Raw genomic sequence first — 23319 nt, 5'->3', positions numbered from 1 at the left:
GAGGATATCAGTGCTGTGCGCTTCAATGTAGACTGATCATTGAATCTTTTGGCAGGGAGGCAAGAGTTGATTACAGAGGACTTAGTGTTGATCGGAGCAATTATAGAAAAAACGATCAAACAATTCAATTGTCCGCTAGCAGTTTAATTTTCCACATATTTCACACAGAAGAAAGAAACCTCCCTTTTTGAAATAGCACCATTTACTAAACCTGTGAGCCAGTGAACTCCCATCCAAGTTTTATTTGTGGTTGTCAGTTCAAGTTGAAATATTTCCAAATACTATATATGTTTGTTAGTTGTTGGGTTTTTTTTTGTATGAAGTTGCATTGTTTATATCCTTAATTACAGTGACAACCCTGAAAGGAATGAACTGCGGAGAAGAACACACAACTGAAGAACAAAGAAAATAACAGAATTATCGAATTTGCCCTACAGATATTATTTAATATCCCTATGAGCAGTTGGAACTCCAGTATCTTTATGCCGACATCTTTGTTTCAACATCAAATGTGATTTATTTACAATAGCAGCCTATTTAAATCAACACAGTAGGCCGAATGTGTTTTTTGATTTGTATTTTACCACTTAATGAGTGTTTAGCCACAGGGTGCAGCATCCTGCCGCAGTTGCCTGTCCTCATATGTTATTCTCTAATGGAGATATTCGATGCAACTTCACAACAGTTACTCCCAGGGTCTTCGCACGTGTAAGGACAAGCTACGTCAAACAACTTTTAAAAAAGGGCATGGGATGCTAATATGAATGAGGGGAGGGGAGTTTTTTTGCTCTCCACTTTCTACTTTGAAGTGTCTGTCTTAGAGCACTATAGCTTTGTAAACTTTACATTTTAAGTTTACAAAAGCTATAATTCTCTTAAAAGTGGAAAGTGGAGAGCGAATTAATTGATCAATTAACTGGGCACATCTTGAAGGCCAGTTGTCTACATTGAGAGGGCTCTCAAACTTCAGTGCAGTCACACAACTTGCATCTTAAATTCATTAATTTCCCTAATTAGATGGGTTTTAACCGTTTTCTACATTCAGTCCCTTTTTGGACTGGATTCATGACAGGAACTTGGCACACAACTCTGCTGAGTGCGTCCTCAAATATACTGTGGCTCCCCTCCAGCTCCCAAAATAGACAATTAACAATGTACTGTACTGAAACAAACTTACCCAGCAACTGGCATAGGGTTATTGTTAATTTAAAAGCCTGTCCACCTTACAAAGAGCTGAAATTGGCGTGTTGACAAATAGTCCCATTAAAGGGTTCCGTTTGTCTAAGTTACTAAGCCATCAAACCTTGCCCTGAAAGTTTCAACTCAATTGGAAATCATCTTTCCTTCCAAAAAGCAGTGTGCCTTTCAGGAAAGTGGTTGCTAATCTATTTTCAACCTATTAATGTAGCTGTTCAAAACTAATCTCCGGTCCACAGAGAAAGACTACTAGTGGAAGACAAGAAAGGTGACTTGGATTGTGTTCTTTATCTTTTTTAATGACACATTTGTGTTTTCTACATGTTGTGGTGCTGCTAATTAGGATGGAAATGGAAGCTGACATTGTTTAAATGGTATTTCTGGGGGAGTTTTATCTATCACCAAGTGTTGCTTTAGTGTTAATTAGCAGAAGTAGGAAACTGGGTACAAGCTATAATGAAAGGTGTACAACAGCAATGGGAGAATTCTCAAGACCAAACAGGCCTGGTATATTGAGGGCTGTTACACAAATGTCCAATTAGCACTTGGTGAGACAACAACAACAACCAAAAAGTTACTTTGAGAGGATCCAAGTAATTAAGCGCATTGGATGCTTCACAGTAAAAGCAGAGAAGCATTGATGCTGGACTCTGATGGGAAATTAATTTAAATAATTGACATTTCATTAGGAGTAGTTTCCATTATGTACCAGCAAAGGTTTCCATAAAACCGGACCTGTTGACAGCTCTTCAAGGCATGTTTTCAATCGGGGGGGCCATTAGACACTGATATAAATGATTCAAACATCTACTCTTTCATAACAAAATAGGCATCATAAGAAATCAACCTAATGCAAAGAGGAAAAAATGGTTTCTTTGAGCACAGATGCAGTTATAAGTACATTTTCTGAATTTTGTAGTGTACATGTATATGTATACAACACAAGAGGAACACACACATAACAAGGACTGACAGACTTTTTTTTTTTTTTTTTAACTTAAAAATCAAATACAATCTTGTGTCTTACCCTAACAGGTAAATCTATAATCTGTTTTCACACTGCTTTAATTTCAAATGTGTGATTTATATATATATTTTTATATATATATATATATATATTATACTCTATACAAAGTCTACACACAAGAACATACCATACAACAAGTACTCGAAAGCTTTTACCTCTTATATGAACATAACTCAAAAAATCTCGCCTCTCAATAGCATTCAAGACTTCACAGTGAATATTAAAAAAATAATAATACATTAACAAACAGCCCTTAAAAAAACTCCCAGCACCAGTAAAATGACGAACATATAGGGGCTGGTAACAGCAGGAAGTGGCAACTAAAAACGTGTCTTGCTTATTTCATACAAGAATGAGATTTTTCAACATTGTCAGTGTATCTTGACCAATAAGTTGAAAGTTTCGGTTTGTATGTAATTCTTATACTGGTTTGTAACTATGAATGCATTTGGTACAAGTCAACAGTCTTGTTCTAGATTTTTAGGACCAATGTCATGGAACACAGGGTCATTCAGAACAATAGGACACAAAGGCCCAAAATCAGTACTACGTTCAAATATCGACATTTTGCCATTTCTGTATTCACACACCTTGTGTATTTGTTGAGAGACTTTGAAGATTTGCGAAGCTATGTGTAGCTCTTAATGGCCTACCGTTTCCTTCACCTGTCTGTCCATACTGGTCCTGTTTTCTGCGTAGCTGTGCAAAAACCAAACACATCGAAAGACAACTAGCACTTCCAATGACACAATTGCTACAAAGAATGAGTGCCTGATTTATGCTTGAAAAAAAATGCTGTATCTAGATTTGAAGCAACATGAAATGCACTTTCATATTTTAGGACATGCCACAGCGAAGAGTTTTCAGCAATCCACATAAAAAAAAAACATCCCTTTCTGTTCATGGAAAAAGGGCTGTTTAAGTCTGATACTGATGCTTATTTAACTGCACAGGTGGACATTCATGCACTGCATAAAACAGGAAGGTGCTCCTACAATCCCTTGTAGAAATGCATTTCACTGACATTGTTTTCTTATTTTGTGCAGCTGGGTAAGGTAAGGATTTGCGAACCCCACACTTTCCAAGTAGCGACTGTTAAAAATGCTATGGAGCCAGTGGCGCGGTTACAGAGGTGCCGAGTCCCAACAGAACCAGATGGCACTGAAGCTTGCTTTCAAAAGGCGTTAATGTGAACTTCTAAATCCACATACACTGCCACACTGGTCCAACTATCGGCTTGTTTTATATCAGCTCTGATTTTGGCATGTTACAAGGTCAACCCTTTTAAAATAGGCTGGGCTTGTAGTTAAAAAAAACAAAAACAAAAAAAAACTAAAATGGCGTCTTACATGCAGACCTAGTTTGCCCTTGTGAGAGTTGACCACCGTAAATCTGCTCTCTAATGGGATGGGTTGCTTTTACTTTTCTCTGTCATGGCTTCCCATGGTTTTGTACCATGGTTTCTTATACATTTCCCCTCTTACTATGATTTCTCTTTACTTTTCTACACTTGACTGTGGTTTTAGCTTGGAAATCATAGTCCCCTTAAGTAAGAATTGTACTTACTGTTTTATTATCACCACTTTCATCCTTTATTGCCCAGAGCTTTAGATCGGACATTTTCTTTCTATCGGTTCCCAGCTGTAATCTCTGAGAAGACTGCTATTTCTATAATGCTAGAAGGAGGCAGGACCGGGTCTCAAAGATGGAGGCTTGCCATTACTCACGTTAATAAAAGAGCTATTGCCCTTCAGAGTGATGGACTCCTTCCAGCTTTCATTACCAGATTAATTCTCAGAGCAGCAGCCTACTTCCAATATGGTCCCAGAAGGTTTTTGCATTATCATAATGGCTGGGAGCCAACAGACGTTCTGGTTGGGAGCGAAAGACGGACTGCAGCTCCTCATACCCCACCCCTCCCAGCCCCGGTCTCCTCCTGTTGATGTATTCCAGGCTCATTAAGATTCACCGTCGTGTATTTGTTCATTTGGTTTTCTCCCACGTCTTAAAGTTGTCATTTCGATCGATACGAGAACACCTCTAAGAAGAATTACAGCTGTGGGCAGGGCATAAAGCACCTGCAAGCTCGGAAAAGCAGTTTGACAGACTGTTGCATTTTATTTTTCTGCCATGTTGGCATTTATGAATTTATTTTCGCCTGTTTATGTACACAACGTGCAACTCCCACTACACTCCAACGGAAGGGACCCAGCATGAAACCATCTGGTAGGCGAGTTCATGACTATGAATCTTTGGCTTCTCATCTGTACGTTACCCATGTGACCGACGGGGATGGCTTCTGTAATGTCGACTGATATCACCTTGGGGTCAGAAAAGGTACTAAGGTACGGATTCACGGCACTGTAGGTGGCCTAAAAAAGGAAAAGCAAGCGAACCAGGGGTTAAGATAATGTGGAGAGTTACGTCTGAGACTGAGGATTGTGTACGGAGATTAATTGACACTCAAAGATTGTGTGTTTGTATATATACAGTGAGGGAAAAAAGTACTTGATCCCCTGCTGATTTTGTACATTTGCCCACTGACAAATAAATGATCAGTCTATAATTTTAATGGTAGGTGTATTTTAACAGTGAGAGACAGAATAACAACAAAAAAATCCAGAAAAACGCATTTCAAAAAAGTTATAAATTGATTTGCATGTTAATGAGGGAAATAAGTATTTGATCCCCTATCAATCAGCAAGATTTCTGGCTCCCAGGTGTCTTTTATACAGGTAACGAGCTGAGATTAGGAGCACTCTCTTAAAGGTAGTGCTCCTAATCTCAGCTCGTTACCTGTATAAAAGACACCTGTCCACAGAAGCAATCAATCAATCAGATTCCAAACTCTCCACCATGGCCAAGACCAAAGAGCTGTCCAAGGATGTCAGGGACAAGATTGTAGACCTACACAAGGCTGGAATGGGCTACAAGACCATCGCCAAGCAGCTTGGTGAGAAGGTGACAACAGTTGGTGCGATTATTGGCAAATGGAAGAAACACAAAATAACTGTCAGTCTCCCTCGGTCTGGGGCTCCATGCAAGATCTCACCTCGTGGAGTTTCAATGATCATGAGAACGGTGAGGAATCAGCCCAGAACTACACGGGAGGATCTTGTTAATGATCTCAAGGCAGCTGGGACCAGAGTCACCAAGAAAACAATTGGTAACACACTACGCCGTGAAGGACTGAAATCCTGCAGCGCCCGCAAGGTCCCCCTGCTCAAGAAAGCACATGTACAGGCCCGTCTGAAGTTTGCCAATGAACATCTGAATGATTCAGAGGAAGACTGGGTGAAATTGTTGTGGTCAGATGAGACCAAAATCGAGCTATTTGGCATCAACTCAACTCGCCGTGTTTGGAGGAGGAGGAATGCTGCCTATGACCCCAAGAACACCATACCCACCGTCAAACATGGAGGTGGAAACATTATGCTTTGGGGGTGTTTTTCTGCTAAGGGGACAGGACAACTGCACCGCATCAAAGGGACGATGGACGGGGCCATGTACCGTCAAATCTTGGGTGAGAACCTCCTTCCCTCAGCCAGGGCATTGAAAATGGGTCGTGGATGGTATTCCAGCATGACAATGACCCAAAACACACAGCCAAGGCAACAAAGGAGTGGCTCAAGAAGAAGCACATTAAGGTCCTGGAGTGGCCTAGCCAGTCTCCAGACCTTAATCCCATAGAAAATCTGTGGAGGGAGCTGAAGGTTCGAGTTGCCAAACGTCAGCCTCGAAACCTTAATGACTTGGAGAGGATCTGCAAAGAGGAGTGGGACAAAATCCCTCCTGAGATGTGTGCAAACCTGGTGGCCAACTACAAGAAACGTCTGACCTCTGTGATTGCCAACAAGGGTTTTGCCACCAAGTACTAAGTCGAAGGGGTCAAATACTTATTTCCCTCATTAACATGCAAATCAATTTATAACTTTTTTGAAATGCGTTTTTCTGGATTTTTTTGTTGTTATTCTGTCTCTCACTGTTAAAATACACCTACCATTAAAATTATAGACTGATCATTTCTTTGTCAGTGGGCAAACATACAAAATCAGCAGGGGATCAAATACTTTTTCCCTCACTGTACGTGTGAATCAATAACCAAAAACTAAACCAAAGTACACCAACCTATTCTGTGCCACACACATACTCATATCACACACGCTCGTTTTTTCCTCATTCATTTATCTGGATTGATTTATTTGCCTGAGATTAGTTAATGCTCATGAAAGAAAAGATGGCATGGCGGTCGTTGGAGGGTGGGGGGGGGGGAATCCCACTGGCCTCAGTTTGACACTAGGTCTTTTGGTCTGCTGTAGCCCGAGACATCATAAACAAAAGGTGAAAGGTCATTAGAATGCTGAATTAACCTTTTATCTGGCGTTACGTCTTAATGCATTCAACCCACGTTTTCTCTGATATGTTATTCACACATTGGAGCTCTGTGAACACAATTCCTGTCCCTGTTGTCTCCCCGCATTACAAAAAAGTGAAAAGAAAAAAGTGCATCCATGAATTCGGTTACTGCATATATATTTACTGTAAACTGACCTCTTGGGTTCAGTCTTTTCATCACGCCAATATTTGTGTGTGTGTGTTTTGTATGTTTAGAACACGTTACAGACATTGTTTGCTATGGATATTATTCTGTACACTCCCGCTCTTCACAGATTCACGAATACAAATTACAAATGGGGAAAAAACATAAACGAAACCTTTTTCTTTTTGTCGTTGCTGTTCACTTCCATTTAAATGGACCATTCAAAGAGGTGTGTACTGAACAAAAGAAGATCAAATCTCTTTTCATCATGCAAACGTGGGCGCTGAGGTTATGGAGTCAAGTGGCATACCTACGAGTGGGGTTTGCTGGGCCTGCAAAATTCACAGGAATGTTCTGGTCTCCTTTTCCTGCTGAAAGGAAAACAATAAAATAATAGAAGGTTTTCTTTTGGAATCAGGAAGTCGTTTTCTGTTGTCGACCTGTTCTAGAATGAACTGTCTACCTCCCGGCGACGCAGGCCTCTTCTCAGTAGACACGGGTGTGAGTGTTTGTGTGTGTGTGAGTGTGTGTGTGAGTCCATGTGGGTGCGGTGAGTTAGTGTGAATTCCAGGGTGGGTGTCAGGTCTTCACCGTGTGGGCGAGCAGTCCTCCAGGCCCAACAGCTCTCGCACCAGTCTCTCTCCGAACTGCGCCCGGCTGTAGCGCTTCATGTGGTAGGCGTCGGACATCTTGTACAGGATATAGGCGTTGTTGATGGCTATGCTTATCGTCAACCAGAACACCTGCTGCCAGGTCTTGTTGGGCTTGTGGAAAATGAAATACCTGGATGGAAGAATAAACATAAACATAGAGTAAGTATTTGTCTTAGTATAGTAAGTCATACTAACGATAGACACTCGGTTAAAAAGACTGCAAAAAACTGTGTTTCCTTAGACTGGTCTTACTTAGTCAATCACGCAATGCATTCTGGGTATTTCAAGACACTTGAAGTAAAAAAAAAAAAAACGGCGGACGCTTCTCTAAAACGGCGACGATCTCATTTAACGAGAAAATCTATCCTTGTTTTTGAAATATAATGCAGAACAATATATACTTTGGGGGAAATTTTCTGAAACTTGCACTAATGCACTGAAACCCAAGGGGTGAGATAAAATAACATAATAGTTAACCGCGTCAACCCGCTTTGTGTGCGGTCTGAAAAAGACGTTGAAAAAACTATGCAACAAAAGCAAATATTCAAGAGGAAGCATCTGCGTACTGGAGGCGGACCTCCCCAAAACTTAAACAGACCACAGGATTGGTTATTGAAATCTTTGGGGAGGAGTCTCCAAAGTTTTGTGGTTGCTGGTGGGCGGGAGAGCGGAGTGTGTGTGAGCCAATGGGAGCCTCCGCCTGTTAGCATCAGTGACAGTTTCGCCGTAGTCTCGGGCAGTTTCAATGGAGAGAGAGACTTCAATTCAAAGTTAGTCTGGGTGTGAGGAGGCTAATTTTCAGGCTGTCTTATTTTGTATGCAAATGAGTAACATGCATTAGACTAGTCCGTCAAATTAACACTAGTCTAATGGTTTAGACTAGTCTAATATAGTTTTATGCAACCGGACTCTATTTACTTAAAATTAAAATACACCAAAAACAAGGAAGTGGATTTTGTGGTTCAACCTAGCTTAACCAGAGAAGAAGTTTTAGAGACTTGTTTCAGTTATTACTGTCAATACTGTTATCAAAAAAATGTATAAAAAAAAAAAATCACAGGCAGGAGGAGTAGTGTAAGGAAGCCAAAAACTGCAACAGGGCGAAATGGAGGATGATTCACCGAGGTAACTGGTGTGGTAAGTTGATTTGTTTTCCTCAATGACGGCGCCAGGCTGAGCTATAGCCTCCCCCTCACTTCGACAGCAGCAGAGAGGGTTGAGGAGTGGAGTGGGAGGCCCACGCGGTGTTGAGTGCTCTGAAGACTAGTATGTGTCACGCCTCCACTAGCTGCTCACATTGGACTTTTTTGGCTCATTTTGGGCTAAAGGGTATCAAGAGAGAATGCACAGGCGATCTTCATTTCTGGCTGCTGTGAAGCACTTTTAAACATTTGTAACACACACAGCAACTGAGTTATTTCAGTTATTCGTTTTTTTTTTTTAATAGTTTCAAGATGAAATTTTGATCAACCTATGTTTAATCTGCTGTAATTTAAATGTTGATAAATTTAAATGGACTTTTGCTTTGTGTCGTCCTCTGTTGTTTATCATAAGTTAAATGGAAATGATAGTTTCAATATAATATTACTTGTTTTTTAGTTGTTGTTGTTGTTGTTGTTGTTGTTTTTTACCCCTGGCAGTGTTTCTGTTTGGGGGGAGGTGACAGGTTTCTGACCAACCAGGCACTACTGATAATAGGTGACTCAGAAAGGTACTAACGAACAGCCTTTGACTAATTAACCCTCCTAATTGAGGACCTGTCTGGTAAATCAAACCCTGCTCTTTGAACAGGGCTGTTGTTTCCACTCCTGAAGACAAAAAGTCATGGAAAGCCTATTAATTGTATTTCTGGAAAGAAAAAACCTGAAAATAAATCTTCCCGTTTCTATTTGTTTCGTTGGGGTGATATTTTACTTTGTTTCCTCTCTGCTGAAGATAAGGGACGTATCATGGTTTACTGAAAAAGAAAGCTATTCTCCAGTGGGTGTTTATACATCGGAATTACAGAAATGTATTGCTTTTTATAATCCTGCATTATTCGGAGATGGTATTCTTTTCTAATTTTTAATGCTCACTGTTTACATTATTGCTGTTCTGGTTTCGTGCTGGTTTAAAAGTGTTTGTTTAAGCCCTGCTGGTACTTTGGGGTCAGTACCCTGCCTTTGACTAGCAGTTTATTTTTTGTGTTTATCCTAACTTCTGCCCATGCTTACTTCTACTGCTGGCCTTTTTGTCATGTAATTATCATCACCACTAATGATTGTTCACGTCTGTAAAATAAGCACATTAATCGGTCCCAATTATGTAATTTAAAAACAAAAATCTGTTGCCATTGATTAGTTATTCTAAAATTATAATTTTTACCTAAAACCCATGTAAGATTCCTGCTTATCTGTGTCAATGTCTTTTTAAAGTGTAATTAAACATGTTGGCTGGTCCATGAAACAAAACATTGCTTGTACCTCAATTACCAATGCTCCATATAAAACAAAATGGTCAATGTCTCTCCTATATTTCTCAAATATTTCTCACCGAAGCAATTTCTCCTAGCCCCTTGCCGATCTGCATTTCATTAACATCTCCCATCATTTCTGGTTAGATGCCAGCTATTAATTAATGAAGTGATTCAGCACTCATTTGCATGACCATGAAGAGAACTGTGAGTCAGCATGGGGCCACCAGAGGAATATAATGCAGTCACTGAGAAAAGAGGCCTCACATCACTTCTGATGACATGGGAACAATTAAGGCCTTTACAAAAATAATCTTTCAGCAGTTCAGTATTGTTCTACAATGGTAAGGCTCAGTGGGAGAGGTATGCGCATCATCACAGGACACCCCCTGTAGGACAGAATTCAAATCTGGGTGTTTGTTGATATGTACTCTCCAGAAATGGTGCCCAGTTGACCAATAGCTACCACTGTTGGCTGAACTTGAAGGAATCTGGGGTTTGCATGACTCGTCACATGCCTGACACACTTGTGGCCGGGTTGGCGTCTGCCAGCTGTGCATGTCATCGGCGAGCGCGGAGTCAGGCAGATGGCGTGACGGAGCACAGTTTGGAAAATGCGTGTGCATCATAATCTTAATCTTCCCCGTGCCAGTGAGAGGTCTGGAGGAGTGAGCCGAGCTGATAAACCTTTGGCAATTCCAACTCGTGACAGAAAGGGGAAAAGTAATCTGGGATTTTAAGTTTAAGAAAGAAAAAAATGAAAGGGCCGGAAGTCCTTAACATTTTAAATTATCATTATCTTTGTTCTTAATGTTTCAAACGGGCGTACATGTGCATTTTGGACATAATATCGAGAGACCTCAGACAATGTCGACTGCAAGCTGTCTGTCACCAGTAAATTGATAATAATTAGCCTAAAGTGAATTTAAGCCCCTGCTTTAAAAAAAATCGAAGAGCTGAATTACTTTCACTTTGAGATAACATTTGCCCTTCTGAATATCAATGTGATTTTACAAGAAACTCAATTTAAAAAGGGTGATTCTGATTCCTTATTAATGCAGTTTTGTTGCAGTATTAAAATACATGTTACAAGTCTTATTGGTCACTCTCTTGCCGTTTGTTGATGTTTGGATGCCTACAGTTATGGAATTTAAAAGAAAAAATCTAAAGTGGTAATTACTGTTTTTCACAATGGAAAATGCAGCTCAGATTAGCTTTGGGTGAAGAGAGAGCCGGCAGGTATGCCAATAGCTGACCTTGACTGTGCCCGACTGTCCTTTACATAAAATGTCAAATCACTCACTTGCTGTACTTGTCGTCGTACTTGCAGATGTAGCTCAGATGCGCCGCGAAGGCCTCCACCGCCAAGGGACAGGGGATCTCTCCGCTCTTCCGTTTAATTATGACTCCTGAACAGGGTGAGAAGGGTCACACACAGCAGTCAGAACAACGCGCAGAGAGCAGGCGGCCCAAAGCACTCTTTCTGTTTAAGAGCCAGACATTCGTTGCCTTTCCACTCTTGTAACCTGGTTGTAGGCAGTATAAAAAGAGGTTTGCATATTTCTGGGCTGCTTAATAGTCTACCATTGAGTCACATTTGAATCACTGTGTAATTATTTGCATCGGTTAATAGCGCACATTTGCTAAACATGCTTTTAATTCACTCTAGTGTTGCAGTACAACTTTTTCTCATTATAGCCCTCTAGCAAGTGAACACTGACATATCGACTGACATATTGACCTAGATCTATTCCAGTCTAGCAAACAAAGTCTCTTTATATGACTAAAAAGCACAGGTTCCCCAAAAGCATGCAGATTAGTTTATTTGGTTTGTTTGTGTTTAGGCGAGTTTAGCTTGAGAAAAATAAACAAAAACAGTACTATATGTTTTTTTTTTATTGGCCACAAATCTCACTGAGCAAGCATGCACACGCATCCCCAGTTAGCGTGGCACACATGAACATGCAAATAGTGTTCATCGGAACATGGCCAGTATTGACTCAGTATTGAATTCAACCCCTCGCCCACTCCCCCCACCCCGTCTCATTTAAGTTGGCACAGAACTGCCATTTCACTCACTTTTTGGTTCAGAAGGGACATTATCTTTAATGACTTTGCAGGCTTCTGATGTGAAGAAATTGGCTATTTATAAGTAAAAGCTGGTTAATATTGTAAGAGCTGGGGGACAAATCAAACTGAGGATGTTTTTCTTTTCCTTTCTTTTTTCTGCTGCCATAGTCTTGATCAAGCACTTCAGAGATAGCCAAGAGCAGCTTGTATTATTAATCTCGGAAAATTAGCCTGCATCGCTTAAAGAATTATGAGTCAAAACAGAGATGGATTTCAATTTAAACTACCCCCCCATTCAATGTCTTAAAAACTACTCTACAGTACTAAAGCATTTAATCAAAATGAGCATCAAAAGACACATTCCTTCTTGCAGCTGTAATTGAGATAGGAGGGTATAACGATTCCCCTCAATTAGTTATTTCTTTGAAGTTCTTTGAAGCAGATTTTATGCTGACCCGATTTATTTATTTATTTATTTATTTTTTAAGGTGCTTCCTTATTTTATTGAAATTCTTGAGCCGGCAACAATTTCAGAGCTGACTGGCCACCTTAAGCCTATTTTGCAGGCTTACATATCCGTTTCATGAGCACGTTGGAAATATATATATATATTTTTTTTCCTCTGTCGTCTTCGAAATCCAATATAAATCAACCAACCCATTTCACATACTCAATCCTCAGATTTTGGGACCATTTAAAATGTCAACTTTTCTTGTCACCAGTAGTGTTCACAGATATTTCTGTTTCCCTTCTCTTTGTGAAACACAGAAGCTTATCAGTAAAGCTTATTATTATAGCCTCAGTTCAGTTATTATACCTTTATATAACCTTTATTATCAGGTTGTAAGCTATACTGCATATATAGGCATGAAAATGCAGTCTTGCTCCCTAGTGTGTGCTGTGGCTAGTCTATAAATCTGTACTGCTGACACCAGACCGAAATAACCAAGATGTTGTCTATGAACCAAGACTTTATATCATTTTTTTGGATGTGCCCAGCTGTATGTGTGCAATATAGGATTATGCAAAGTATGTAATTTAAAGTCAACAGTAAATTAGTAATTTTGGCAATCCCACTCGCCAAAACAAAATTCAGGATTACCACATAACAGTGTGATAGCTTGCTCTTGTTAAATATGCCCAGGAGAAATGGACAAATGCCACACACAGGGCCCAGTTTTTACAATTACTATGGAATTCCAGAATGATGAATCCAGTGAGTAATATCCACTCATTCAATTTTACCTTGCTATGCTCAAATTGGATATTGACCTCACTGGCTCAAAAAACACTTGCCAGGAAAACTGAAGGTGAGGTCTTCCCTCCTGCCTTCCCATCTGTCCAGAATAGCTGCCAAATCTCATCAGTAGACACTGACGGCTAGCTACTGGATGATTGACAGTCTGTAGTTCCCTAGCTACAAGCCAGACATCGCTCCTTACAGGTTTCTTTCAGCTTTGTCACAAGGAGGATATTGTTACTCAGGATATGATGAAGGACATGGAAATTAGCAGGTGTATTATATATGTATAATAAAGAGAACTACCCAGCCTTATTGTTGAGGCTAACTCGTTGGGATCCTACAGGAAGCGGATGGGACCAGATACCAAATAAACTAAGAGGGCTGAATGGCTTTCTCTCATTTGTGATCTTTCTTACGTTCTTATCTTCCCCAGAACACTTTTAATTTCAAAACCTGTGTGTTTTTCTACAGTAAGTGCTACACTGCTTTGACTGATTCGGGATTATCCCGACCTCTGAAAGCACTCCTCACCATTCTCTCGCAAGAGATGACCTGTTCGAAACGAGAGACAAATTAAGCAGCCTACGCCCACGTCACCCTGCCTTTGAGATTGGCAGACAACCACAGAAAAGTCTTATCTGCCTGAGGAAATAAAACTTTAAAGAGGCTTAGCTCCATTCCCACTTAATCTGTTCAATCTACATCACTGATTTGAGAATGAAGAGGAAAATCATTCCTATAATGCAATAGGAAAGAAGAATACCTTCTACATATGCAAACTGGACTGATGATGTTAATGAGGGATTGTACTGTGAATAATATGGACTACGCCATTTTCTCATTGTTGGACACATGTGGGGTACAGGACACAGCCTGTCAGGAACTGAAGTCACATGAGACTTCCTTGATTGACACGTTGGTCAGATGTGGGGGCAGCTCTCAGAGCAGAGGTCTACAGGGCTAGTACACCCCTTGTCACATCCCTGGACACTGGACACATGAAGGAGAACTTGGCAAAATAGTTGGAAAAGATCAAATCTGAAGCAAACACTGCCTTACAATACAAGAATGGTATATCAGTCACAGTTGGGTCCCTGCCCAGAGTCAGATTAAAGAAACTGGTAAGGAGTATTTGGTCAGCTTGTGGCATCCCCCTAGTCTTAACTACATTACCAAACTTGAGGTGAATTTCCGTTAAAGGTTATTCGCAATTTCGAAGCCCTGTGGCTAACTCTGCCCTGTCCCGTTTCACTTCCACCTAGACTTGTGGAAACGAAAGCCTGACAACCACTCTTCAGGGCTGCAGAGCTAAGTGGCCAGCTAAATAGTGTGAAAACTAAGCGTTTGAAAATGGGCGGTTGCAAATGAGAGGAGAAAACAAAACAAAGACAACAACGTAGGAAAGACAATATGCAATCAGGAAATGTTTCCAGGTCTTTCCGTTTCTCTCTTGCACGAGTCTCCACACCATAGCCTTGGCGACCGTCCTCACCTTGTTTGCTGGGGGAGTAGGCGTTGCTGAGGAAGCGGAAGTTGCCCTTGTTGTACCAGCATATGAGCGACATGTTGCGCTTCATTTTGGTCTGGTACTGGCCTCGCCGCTGGGGCAACTCGGTGTTGGCCAGCATGGACTGGGGCAGGCCGGTGCAGTCACTCTTCCTGGAGCTGAGCAGCCCGCAGCAGTAGATATCTGCGGAAGACAAATCCCAAATGCGTCATTTCCCAGTTTAGCTGACCGTCTTGAGAAAAAGTGAGCAATGCAAGCCTATCGTTGGGACGCCGGGGGGAGGATGGGGAGGATTCCAATACTTGAGGCCCCTCAGTGTGCTTCCAACGTGGGATCCGGCCTCATTGTCTGACTCCCTTCTGCAGCAGAGCACGTTTCTTATGCTGAGTCCCGAGATAACCCCCTATTAGGACAGTAAACTATCCGCCTAAGAACACAAATTTTGTGCGTGTGTGAGATTGGTTAGCTTGTTTTAGTCTTTTAAACGCAGGCCATGGATAAGTTTGCTGTCAAACGTGTAGCTATTACTTCATTATGGTGTTCCAGATACAATAGAAATAGCAAATGCCTCTGCCCATGAGAAACTGAAATCTTTTCAAAATGTGATTGACAGAGACCCCCATGCTGTCTGGCAGTCATTCACTGATGGATTGTGGGGGCAGAGAAACCAATGACAGCCAATCACGCTGTCAGTGCAGAAGAAAATAAAAAACGATCACCGCTCGCTTCCACTGATTTTCCAAATAGAAAGAAATTACAGGGTTCTTTTAAAAGTCAATATAAAAATCAATATAATATGCAGTACCTTTCCTTTCATGTCCCAAATGTTTTTCCCCCAAATTTGCATCACAGAGGGGATTTTTAAACAAGGTCAGACAAGTTTGTGTAGCTTCACAAAATGGCAGGCACGTGTTTACATTTAGAAATCACCCTCCAGAACGCCCATTTATGGAAAACTGAAACTGAAACTGAAACTGAACCACATGAAATCATTTTAGGAGTTGGACAAGCGAAAAAAGGTACATCTTATTATGATGACAGGTTCATACAAAACCTTTAATGTGGTTATTCACTCTGTAATGGATAGGAGGCAGCTGCTTACCAATTAGTGGGGCAGGTCAGATATCGGAGAGTAAAATGGGAAATTCATACACACCTCCAGCAGTCTCGCATACCATATTGGGTTATGACTTGCTTAGGAATCCTTAGGAGAGAACATTGGTCCTTGGCTGCCCTCACACTAACAAGATCATTGATTTTGAAAGACTGTTGTTGAGATAATCACTTACGAATAGGACCAAGCTGCCCAATTATTTCCCTGTTTGATTCTCTGACACCAGCCAGGTATCCAAAGTCTTCACTGTATGAGGTATCTTTGACTCTCATATTTTGACTACCCGACAAATAAACATTATAGTCCTTAAAAGTGAACAGAACCGAAAACGATTTTTGCACGACTGTGGAAAAAAGTGAAAGTGAAAACAAGCTCATTCTTCAAACTAGAAAAAGCAGACAAATATGAAACCCTTTTAACCCACACAGATGTTTTCAGAGTAACTCTCTGATAAAACCGTGGCCATTGTTAGGCAGCCCAACCCAAATGAGAGAAACGTTTGTAGGAAAGACGGATACGAATCCAGAGCTGAAGCTTCTCTGACCTTGTTTCTCGAACTCCTCAAACAGATTGAGGCTGGTGATGCTGGGACCGGTGAAAATGATGGCGTTCTTGCCGGACAGGTTCTGACACAGCTGTTTGGCCACTAAACTATGGAGCTGTGGCTTGTTTTTCAAGGTGTCCAACCCATCAGGGCCCGGTCCTTCCTTCAGGTGCACGTAAATCTGAAAAACAAGAGCGAAAAACATATAATGAGAATCGTAGGGAAAAGCAACCAAGAGGGGTTAGTGTCTTAAATCTTGTTCTGGGATTGTTACTACAACGACCTAGATGTTTTAGCTGGGTAAGCAGTCCAGGCCATCAATGAAATGCAAGTAGACAGTCCTAATAAATTGAATCCAAGGAGCTACATCATGTTTCAGTAAAGCTAAACCAGGAATTGTTCTTGATTATACTATAGTCTGGGGAATGTGGTCAACAGGAAACTGTCTGATTGACAAGTAACATGTTTAAATTAGGATAACCAAATAACTATCCGGTGGTAGGGAAGTGTAATTCGAACACAACTCTGCTAGAGACTTACGAGGCAATTTAAATCAATGAAAAACATTATAAGGATAGTAACAGTTTATAGCTGAAAATGTCAAAGCTGGTAAAGTCCCTACAAATATTTTTTTTTTATTTAGTGTTTAAGCTAAAGTGAATCACTTTTTAGTTAAGGATTAGGAGAAGAAAACAGAGATTCTCATTAAGGCAGAGAAAAGCCTCACAGATGAACACCTAACTATAATCATTAGTGTGAAATTTTGTATGAATTAAGCATTACTCTTACACTAAAATGCTAATTTGCCTCTTTTCCGATGTTTGAATTGAGATGTATATATATTATGATACATGCACCTGCTCAACATATATATTAATGTACAATATTTCTGTTAAACCTGGCTGGCATTTTCCAGATGTTATGTCTGAAATGTTAATGCTTGTGCCAGAGATACTTAGAAGGTGACTTAAGAGGTTGTATTTAATTATTTCTGCTACTTGTCTTGACAGAGCCTTCCTGCTGTTTACAAGGTGCATCGCAAGAAAGGAATCACAATTTCAATGTTGCCGCATTTTAAGCATCACTATTTAACATAAATCGCTAACAAAATACTCAACTCCAGTTGTTTACCTATTAATTGGTTTTATACTTATTAGTTTCTGATTTAGCTTGACAAGGGCTTCTTTAAAACAAACATTTTTGTTTGATGTAGCTGGCTGCTCAGGTAGCTACCTCCTCTGTGCAAGTTGTTTGCTGAAGGTTGCTAGCATAATATTTGTCATCGACCTATTAAAAACAATTGGTTAAAGCATTGATGACCGATCACACTTAACCCTGCAGTTGGACTTGTACTGCCATCCAATTAATTGATTTATAACTGATATGTACCTATGCAGTGTTATGGAATATGTACTTATTATATTCCTACAAACAGAAAGATACATTTATAAAGTGGTGCTTTTCAAGCCATGTAATTGTATAGCACTCTTACCCACATCCCTAACATTTATTTTACATTTTTCCCTAAGCTCATATTCTGTTAGGTACTATTCCTAAATGCACTGTAACACCTAAATGGGGACTTTAAAATCATTTCCACATTGCACAGAGTAGAAATCTGTTATGCAGCCCGTAAACAGAGCGAAGTAAAAATGTATTTGCAACACAACAGTTTCCAAATTATTAGTGGTACTAATCCATCAAATTGATATTAATTAATATTTTAGCACCTATTAGAGGTAAATAAATAAATAAATACAGAGATAAATGTAACAAAAGAAACTGCCTGTTTGTTGAACCACTCTATAAATCTTTTTACAAGGCAGAATTGTAATTTCACTTTATAAGTCACGCTGAAGAGCATAGTGCACTTATGCTAAGTGCCCGGGCAAGGCATTTCTCTAGCTCTCGCTCTGGCAACAAAGCGGATGTGATCTCATCAACTTCTTCTCTATCCGAGGGCGTCGTTGTGCATTAAATACAGTTGAATTATTGCTGGTGCAGAAGTCTGGTGATCAAAACTAGGTAAACTCTTAGATGGATTCAGACAGGTGTTAAATAAAATATATTTTTTGTTATTTAGTCAATTAGTTATACAATGAAATCCAAAAAAGGTAATTAGACTATATGTGCAAAGTCAAACGATCACAAGAAATGAAAGTAATTTGCATAGAAATTAATCCAGTTGATGAGCCAGGAGAAAAAACACAGCAAAACATTTAAAAGGTGCTATATATTTTCTGTTACATAGTACAGTATAGTAATCCAGATACAAAATGGAAACAATGAATAGCTGCTCATTAAATCAAAGAGTGTGCAAAATAGGGCAATAAACTAGTGAACAAGATGGCAAACTTGTGTAGCTTTTTAGCTTTTTTCTGGTCTTTTTTTCTCCGTTTCTAAATTCCTATTGCGTCCTTAATAAATTATTTAACTGTCCTACTGCAGTAAACTGCTGGCATCTTCTCAACAATGACAATCGCTTTTGAAGGTGAAGTGATTTTTTTTCTTCTCTCTTTGCAAGATTAAAGCCAGTGCTGTGATACAGACTACTCTATTCTGCACATAGAGAGGCATATGAAAATCTGAAATCCAAAGATACATGTTAAGTCTGGGCTCTTGATCTGCCTGATGTTGTGATCTCCACTTAGTACAGTCCCAGCAAGAGGTAGTCTCTGATGGCCATAGGAAACGCTGCTTCCTGAATAAGGAGAGTGACTAAGCCTGGGGCAACAGCAGGGGAAGAACTGAATACGAGATGTATCTCCAGTTGTCATATTTATATATTTATGCATTTATTTTTTGGAATTTAAAAACCATACATCCGCAATGTTCAATATTTTCTTTTTTTTTTATACATTTTCCTGGTTATGTTGCTTGTTTATGAGCCAATTAAGTCTGTTTATTAAACTTAAGAGCAATATATTATTGCAGTCGAAATCAGCTAGCTGTGCTGTACAGCTTGAGTCTTTTAGTGATGCTGATGCACGACTTCCGGTTTGGGCACTACTATGGAAAATCGTGCCTCATTTACCACTCAGCACCCAATTATTTTTGTTTGTATGTTTGATTTAGATTTTGTTTTTATCATTTTCAGGCAGGCAAACCTCCAGGGATGCCTGTGTTGTATCAGACAATCCCCTCTACACAGAGAAACACAAATCTTGCTCGAGCTATGTAGCAAAAAACACCTCCGCTACCGTCTCTATTAATAAACTTCAAGGGCTGGTGTAAGGGCTGTTGATTACAGCTTAAAAATGCACTTACACCGGATAAAAAAAATGAGCCCTGAAAATACATAAAACTATTAATAAGACATTGGACATTTACCATTTACAACTCCTCTGTCAAGTCTTGGGAGTTATAGTGCTGAATTCAGGAATAGTTTCTGATTTGGCCGAACAGTTAAAGCCAGGTTTACAACAACAGCAGCTCCCTTAGCAACCCCAACTCTGAGGGGAAAAACACAACTGAGCACTGCAGTCCCACACAAGGAGCTAAAGGAGGGTACTGAATACAATGGCGCACAGTAGAGGCACTATAGGGAAGATTCACTATAAATGGTCTCACTTGACATGGCAAATAAGACGCCTAAAATAGAGGGAGAATGTAGACTTTTACACAGTAGGTGAAAATCGTGTTTTTGCTGTTCTGGGGAATAAATTGAACATTCCCAAAGCTTCCGAGACTCCATTTTGAGAACAGTCGTAATTAAGTCAGGACACGACTACCGTCTCCATTAACATGTATGACACATCTAGGGTAGCCACTTATTCATAGACCACGGTCACATTACTGCAAAAATGTTTTCATGATGTTGGAGTTGGGACATCAGGAATGAAAGAAATATAGTATGTTTGTCTATAGTATGATTTTTGGCAAGGCTTATGAGTTTCATTCAAAAAACGATGTTGGCTTTTTAGCCCTTCACCCCTTATCAGTTTTTAGTGCTGGAAGGCGTGTGTTTATAAGACTCACCTGGCAGATAAAGCCAGTCGCCGTGCACTGCCTGACCCACAGGCTGAATTTCCGCTTTTTTCTCTTCCGGAGTTCGCGTTCTGTGCAAGTTGCGATAAAGACGGGGTCTTCATCGATCAGTGGCTCGTGCAGCACCTGAAAGAATACAACAAACTATTTAAAAATGAGGTATGCAACGGCTCATGAAAGTATCTGATCTAATTGTTGAAAAAAAAAAAAACTACATTTAATTCTGTGTGGAAACACCACAAAATGAAACCAAAAACTTTTTCAATGGCTTTAATACGGTGGCCCTGAAGTGCAAAACACAAAAACAAAAAGAAAAATTCAATTCTTTTTGGTTTTATGTTTTGCACTTCAGGGCCACCGTACTTTAAACATCCATGAAATTTACATAGTAAGCAAAATAACGTCTTCATTTGATCATCTCAAATGAGTGCCTTCTGCTGTAGGGAAATGTAAAGAAATTAAATCGGCATCATACGTTTACCTTCCAGTCTGTTTCACCCTAACTGGGCACCAAAATGTACAATTGTTTTGGCTTTGCAATGGTAATATAATGTATAGCCATTTTAAATCTGTATTTCCCTTGTTCATCAATCACTGTGTACTAATGTACTAATGTACTAATCCAAGATGATCCCTCCCTCAGTGGACGTGGTACACCCTGCTGGCCAGATGGGTTGGTGACTATAGAGGATTGGACAGGGGTCAAGACCAGGACCTTGGCATTAATGGCACTGCTCTCCAAATAATGAACCAGCCTGCTATACTCAAGAGATCTTAAAACACACTGACAACAACATGACGGCAAGGTCGTATAGATGTCAGAAATGACAGGTCTGTGACTTTTAAGAGGAGCCACTTAATTACAAAGCACCAGTATTAACCCCACCAACAGGCTGCACATAAATATTAAAAGCAGAATAAAAACAATCTCCTCTTGGCAGTGATCTGGGATGGCTCTGTATAGGGCACTTCTCTTTATAAACAAACTGTTCATGTTTTTGAACCACAGCAGCTCTAGAGTGGCTGTAGTATTCCTGCTGCCATTTTCACGATTTCTTACTGTCTGCCAGGCTGCAGCTCTGCTACCAGCCAGCCCCTCGGCAGGGTTTCTCCATGGCTGAAAAAAAGGGCTGTAGAGCGTGTAACCTTGAGCAAACCCCCACTGATCTAAAGCAGGCGGGGTTGTTATGCAAGGTGGGCATTGTATGAAAGAACTGATCATGTCTCATTAGTTTCTTTTCAGACTACCTCTTTCTTTATATCAAAAACATTCTTAATTAAAACATGACTTTGGAACCATGACAGAAAAGCAGGCCATGATGCTGACTTGAGTACATGAAGGGAACATAAGACATATGAATGAGAACCGTCTTTGGCAGTCTTTTTCAAACCGGTACAACACCGTGGCAGTGTGTGCTTTGATTTGTAACTCGCTTTATTGACTTATTTGGTAACATGATATTTTGTTGACACTGTCAGAGTGTCTTTGACCACATTACGTCTGAGAAATATCAAACCAAGATCAACTGGGACGTATCAAAGCATCCTTCAACAGATCAAACGCATGTGCAATTGAGCTTAATAGTTGGCTTAATGTTCATATTGCCAGTTGATTGTTACATTTACCTTCTAGCTCTGTGGCTTCTAAGCCATATGGTGTATAGAACTGAAAAACAATCCGATACAAATTTAGAAAATTAGCGTTTGCTTTCTCCTTTAATTTCCCCATAAACCCCCGGAATGTGTTTTACACTCGGCAGTTTACAGTCAATGCATTACATCAAAAAGCTCAGACGTGACCTGCAGTCCTTGCTTAATTTTAAGATTTGCATCTCTCATTTCAGAGGGGACTCTGACGAACCCAGAGGGCAATATCACTGGAAAGCCGTTATGTGAGGAGGTGATAAATGTATGCTAAGGTGCGTCTCCTCCAAGGAATACATAATCTACAACAGCAGCACCAGAGAAACAAGTTCATCTTCACGTATCTTGTGGATTTCTACCAGCTACTCTGATGTATGAGGAGCAGTCCGAAAAAAGAAAAAATGGTGTCCACTGCGCATTAAAAGATTGTGTCTCTGTTGACACAATTGCAGAAGCAAGGGGTTCCTGTTAGTCTGAATGATTTTTTTGTTTGTGTGGTTGTTTTGCTCAACATAAATAATCCTAATGCCTACGGTCTTCTATGAGTGATCGATCTTTAGGAGGAGGCCGGGATATAGCCCCTAACCAAACAGCTGAAGCATTGATCACTGCTCTGCTAATGAGCTACTCTGTGAAACAGAACTAAATGCATCAAAGCTTCGCTGAGGCCACTTAAAGAAGACAACGATGAGCAGGAAAATAAATGGTGGCAGTGGATCAGGAAGGAATGGAGCAATGGAGGATGGAGGAAAGGAACAGTCAAACATCTGGGCAGGTTTACAGAACTGATAGTTGTCTTCAGTGTTAAAGATTTGTATTGAATTGGTTTACAGATGTTCAACTCCAGCCTTTGTGTTGGTTTCTTTCAAGATTCCCCTGAGAAGAGAGACATTTTTGACAGCACAACATCAGTCTGAAGTGTAAGAGATGGGCCATGCTGAAGCCTGTTTCAGGGGAAGTGACCTCACTGTCACACTTCATATTTTGTGAAACAGGAACCGAGGTGGAATCAACTGTTGTGTACCAGGTTTGTGTCTTTTACCTTTAAACAATGTAAACTTATGCACAAACTACACCTTTTCACAGATACGTTTCATAAATGGCAGGAACCCTCTAACTCTTGTATCTTATTACATTTGGGCAACACTTCAACTTAAAATGTCTTCTATTCATGCAGAGAGGAAGCTTCCATAATTTGATTTTTCTTTTTTCTCTGAGGAATCCTGGCAGAAGTGGGCAGATTCAGCTGTAAGAACCAAACTGCAAAAGAAGATTGTTCTGACAGAGGCATTTCACGCTGCCAGAATGTGCTCATTAATGCTCTCTTTTCTGGGGTGAACG

The 23319-nt window shown here is 40.2% G+C and overlaps 1 protein-coding gene across 1 annotated transcript in view; it reads right to left on the bottom strand.

Moving 5' to 3' along the window:
• Window positions 1–6234: 6234 nt before the first annotated feature.
• The window catches only part of pgbd5 (piggyBac transposable element derived 5), a 28671-nt gene continuing 11586 nt past the window's right edge, over window positions 6235–23319 (bottom strand). Inside the window, exons 3-7 of the mRNA XM_066696966.1 lie at window positions 20326–20460; window positions 16348–16528; window positions 14675–14872; window positions 11173–11278; window positions 6235–7547 (exon numbers count right to left, since the gene is read on the bottom strand). Of these exons, the coding sequence (XP_066553063.1) occupies window positions 7352–7547; window positions 11173–11278; window positions 14675–14872; window positions 16348–16528; window positions 20326–20460 (816 nt within the window). The 3' untranslated portion in view covers window positions 6235–7351. The remainder of the gene's footprint in view (window positions 7548–11172; window positions 11279–14674; window positions 14873–16347; window positions 16529–20325; window positions 20461–23319) is intronic.

Source organism: Amia ocellicauda, chromosome 23, assembly GCF_036373705.1.
Source record: "Amia ocellicauda isolate fAmiCal2 chromosome 23, fAmiCal2.hap1, whole genome shotgun sequence".
NCBI classification, from domain to species: Eukaryota; Metazoa; Chordata; class Actinopteri; order Amiiformes; family Amiidae; genus Amia; species Amia ocellicauda.
Note: the sequence above shows the minus strand (reverse complement) of the source record. Positions and strands in the feature narration are given on the sequence as shown.